The sequence below is a fragment of the Ctenopharyngodon idella genome, chromosome 8, assembly GCF_019924925.1.
Source record: "Ctenopharyngodon idella isolate HZGC_01 chromosome 8, HZGC01, whole genome shotgun sequence".
NCBI lineage: Eukaryota > Metazoa > Chordata > Actinopteri > Cypriniformes > Xenocyprididae > Ctenopharyngodon > Ctenopharyngodon idella.
Genome location: NC_067227.1, coordinates 17,373,195 through 17,377,570, shown reverse-complemented (window position 1 = coordinate 17,377,570; position 4,376 = coordinate 17,373,195). Strand labels below are relative to the sequence as shown.

At 36.2% G+C, this 4,376-nt stretch overlaps 1 protein-coding gene across 1 annotated transcript; it reads left to right on the top strand.

The window, feature by feature from the left end:
* The first annotated feature begins 523 nt into the window (after positions 1-523).
* On the top strand, positions 524-4,007 carry taf10 (TAF10 RNA polymerase II, TATA box binding protein (TBP)-associated factor). The gene is made up of 5 exons (XM_051903835.1): positions 524-861; positions 1,035-1,192; positions 1,281-1,345; positions 3,436-3,550; positions 3,681-4,007. Exons 1-5 carry the CDS (start codon positions 723-725, stop codon positions 3,768-3,770), a joined length of 567 nt encoding a protein of 188 aa, XP_051759795.1. The 5' UTR covers positions 524-722; the 3' UTR covers positions 3,771-4,007.
* The last annotated feature ends 369 nt before the right edge of the window (positions 4,008-4,376 follow it).

Genomic DNA, 4,376 nt, shown 5'->3' with positions numbered 1-4,376 from the left:
CATTTTGTTTATATTGGTCATTTATATGGTTATGTTATGTGTATGTCATGCGCATTCAATCTAAAATGGAAAATAAATTAAATATATTGGGTAGAATATATAAATATAAACGAATATTTTATAACTACATTAATAAAAAATATATTATTGGTTGTTTTAAAGTAATAGAAATGTTTGTTTTGTTAATCTTCTGTTTGAGGATCTGGGGACGCTATCACAGACAAGGTTTCACCTAAGCACTAAAGCATTTCGTTTATGAAATTAGTCTTTTGTAAATTATCTTGAAAAGTATGAAGTCAAGCACTAGGTGGAGCTATTTGCAAACCCTCGTCTGTCGACGCATGAAAGATTTTTCTCCATTTACCTAAATTACAAAATATAACTTGTATATAACATAGCAATCACAAGGTTTGTGCTTGAAATTTAGTGAAACAAAACGCGCTAGGACAAAAATGTGCTGAAACTCGATCTATCCCGGAACTATTGTTCACATATCCGATATGAAGCTCAAAGCAGCTCTCCGGAATTCGTACTAGTTGCACACGGAAGTGTTGATCACGTGACAAATTTCTAGCGTAAATATTTTCTTCACATAGCGAATGATCCTCGACAATGTTTTAGCTGCATAAATGAATACTAGACATAACTTTTTCTTAGTTTAAACTACGTAGATTTCGTCAAGTATCCCCAGCGCATTCGAATATTGAAACTAAGCAGGAACAATGAACGTGGATCTGCCTCAAACCGGACAGACTGGAGCAGCCGTCGCATCCAGCACATCTACATCTAGCAGCAGCAACTGCGTCCCGAACAGCAGCTCCACAAACGCCAGCAGCATCCCTTCGGTCGGCATCAGTAATGGTGGGTGAACTGTCTTCGCGACAGTTTGGATGCTCAGAGACTTGCTGTTGTCTTTTAGCATTTAGCTATATGAGTCTGTATGTAAGATTGTAAATATGGGTGGAGGTGTATTTATAGTCGAAAAGTTAGTTATTGGTGCAGTTCTGAACGTCTGTGGTAATTCACTCTCACAGTTCCCACTTCGGCTGCCATGGCAACTCCATCATCCGACTCCACCGTGTCAAACGGGGTGTATGTGCCCACAGGGATCGCCAATGGAGACGTGAAACCCGTTATCTCAACTACACCACTGGCCGATTTCCTGATGCAGTTGGAGGACTACACTCCTACAGTGAGTCCCCATATTTTTGCAAATATTTGCAGTATGTTCTTTGGTTATTTATGGTATATTGTGAGTTGTAACAAACCGTCTGTTTCAGATCCCAGACGCAGTCACAGGATACTACCTCAACCGAGCTGGTTTTGAAGCATCAGATCCAAGAATGTGAGTTCTAACAATGCTTTGGTGCCAAGTTAAACGAGCTTTAACATTTTGAACAAGATCACAAGTTTGTTCATATTGCAAGTAGTCTGGAGACCTGTTGATATCATGAACGATAACTATATTAGCATCCACATTAACGAATGTTAAAAGGTTAGTTCACCCAAAAATGAAAATAATGTCAATTATCACTCACCCTCATGCCGTTCCACACCCGTAAGACCTTCGTTCATTTTCGGAACACAAATTAAGATATTTTTGTTGAAATCCGATGGCTCAGTGAGGCCTGCATCGCCAGCAATGACATTTCCTCTCTCAAGATCCATAAATACTAAAAACATATTTAAATCAGTTCATGTGAGTATAGTGGTTCAATATTAATATTATAAAGCAACGAGAATATTTTTGGTGCAGCAAAAAAACAAAATAATGACTTATATAGTGATGGCCGATTTCAAAACACTGCTTCATGAAGCTTCAAAGCGTTATGAATCAGCGTGTTGAATCATGATTCGGACGCTCCGAAGCTTCATGAAGCAGTGTTTTGAAATCGGCCATCACTATATAAGTCGTTGTTTTTTTTTTTTTTGGAGCATCAAAAATATTCTCGTCGCTTTATAATATTAATATTGAACCACTGTACTCACATGAACTGATTTAAATATGTTTTTAGTACATTAATGGATCTTGAGAGAGGAAATGTCATTGCTGGCTATGGAGGCCTCACTGAACCATCGGATTTCAACAAAAATATCTTAATTTGTGTTCCAAAGATTAACGAAGGTCTTATGGGTGTGGAACGGCACGAGGGTGAGTAATAAATGACATTATTTTCATTTTTGGGTGAACTAACCCTTTAACATTCTGTTTATTGACAGTGTTGCTATTCTTAACTAAAACTATAAAACGATTTATTTGGAAAAACAGCTTACATAAAATATAAATATTTGGTTATTTTGGCAATTAACTGAAATAAAACAAGCTTAAATTGAAGTACTAAAATTACTAAATCTAAAATTGAAATAAAAATAAATTAAAGCTAAATAAATGTATAAATATTTAAAAAAAAAAATAAAGAAAAAAGAATGATAAAAGCACATTACAAAACTACTAAAACTAAAATTAAAATGAAACCTGAAAAGACAAAAAAAATAAAATAAAAGCTAATTCAAAATATTGTAAATGGGCCTTAAATATCACATGTATCTCACATTATGTTTAGAGAAGAGCATTTCATTGTTTGTAATACATTAGGCAATATTGAAATGCTGTATTTCTTAAAGGGTTAGTTCACCCAAAATTAAGTTCTCACCCTCATGTTGTTCCACACCTGTAAGAACACAATTTAAGATATTTTTGATGAAATCCGAGGGTATCTGAATCACACATAGGCAGCAACGTCATTTCACCTTTTGAGGTCCAGAAAAGTAGTAAAAACATATTTAAAACAGTTCATGTGACTACAATGGTTCAACCATAATGTTATGAAGCGACGCGAATACTTTTTGTGTGCAAAAACAAAACAAAAATAATGGCTTTATTTAACAATTTGAACTGTTGTCATACGCAGTTGACGTAGTGAACGCAGTGCAGGCTTCGGTGTTTACGTCCGAACGCCGGCTCAGTATTGAGCCGAAGCCTGCACTGCGTTCACTACGTCAACTGCGTATGACAACAGTTCAAATTGTTAAATAAAATTATTTTTGTTTTGTTTTCGCGCACAAAAAGTATTCGCGTCGCTTCATAACATTATGGTTGAACCATTGTAGTCACATGAACTGTTTTAAATATGTTTTTAGTAGCTTGCTGGACCTCAACAGGTGCAATGACGTTGCTGCCTATGTGTGGGTCTGATACCCTCGGATTTCATAAAAAATATCTTAATTTGTGTTCAGAAGATGAACGAAGGTCTTACAGGTGTGGAACGACATGAGGGTGAGTAATTAATGACAGAAATTTTATTTTTGAGTGAAATAACCCTTTAATATAAATGTCTGGTGTCAAAAACCTTAGCATTTACTCATCAGGGTTTTATGTCTTCAAAAGCTTATCAAGAATCTTCCTTACATCAATATCCTCTTGTATGTTGTCAGAATCCGTCTCATATCCCTAGCATCACAGAAGTTCATCTCAGATATTGCAAACGACGCACTACAGCACTGCAAAATGAAGGGCACGGCATCTGGAAGCTCTCGAAACAAGGCCAAGGTTTGTGCTCTCAAATTGTCATACAGTTATCTGTTATATAATGAATATTTTAATCTGTAGGTCATAATTTGTAAAAAATAAAAATGTGGTGTAAAAATCTCTCATACACACAATACATTTTACTTACCAGGACAAGAAATACACGCTGACAATGGAAGATCTTACACCAGCCCTGGCAGAGTATGGCATAAATGTTAAGAAACCTCACTACTTCATCTGAAGTGCCTCATTCAAATGGACTGCTGGAAATGTGCTGTTTGTCACATCAGAGCTTTGAAGACATTGTCCTTCAGTGTGGGAACCATCAGCCCACCGGCCCAGAGCTTTTAGGGATTAAGCATCTTTTTTTGTATTTTCGTTAATCGTGTTTAAGTTGTTTGATCACACCACACCATGTGACTTTAGTTAATGTCAGTAAAATGTTGTATAAATAAATTCATAGTAATTAAGTTCCTAATTTTGTTTGTGTAATTGTACGTCTTCTGTTACTGAAGCCTACTGGGATCAGTTACTGTAGAAGTTAGTTTGTAAGGCGTTTACATTTGTGACGTCAGTTCATACACTGTCTAAACTTCTCGTCTCTGCTTTATGGATTTAGTTTCACGCCATAAGAGGCTTGAGCTGTAACGTGTCGCAGTATTAATAGTACCTGGAGCTGCTCTCAAGTTTCCCTCTCTGCAGTGTAGTACAGCTGCACGCTCATCACTCCATCTGTCTAGAGCGAACATGATATAAATCATAATATATAAATACTAACCTTTGCTTTTTGCTATTTGCAGTTGCTTTTAACTGTATGTGCTCACAGGCAAATTTAGTGCAGCTGTAA

What these genes read in the sequence shown, in the direction of transcription:
- taf10 (XM_051903835.1), top strand. Translation starts at nt 723, where the DNA reads ATGAACGTGGATCTGCCTCAAACCGGACAGACTGGAGCAGCCGTCGCA. An exon ending in TGGAGGACTACACTCCTACA is followed by an intron (nt 1,193 to 1,280) that starts GTGAGTCCCCAT and finishes CGTCTGTTTCAG; the next exon opens with ATCCCAGACGCAGTCACAGG. An exon ending in GAAGCATCAGATCCAAGAAT is followed by an intron (nt 1,346 to 3,435) that starts GTGAGTTCTAAC and finishes GTATGTTGTCAG; the next exon opens with AATCCGTCTCATATCCCTAG.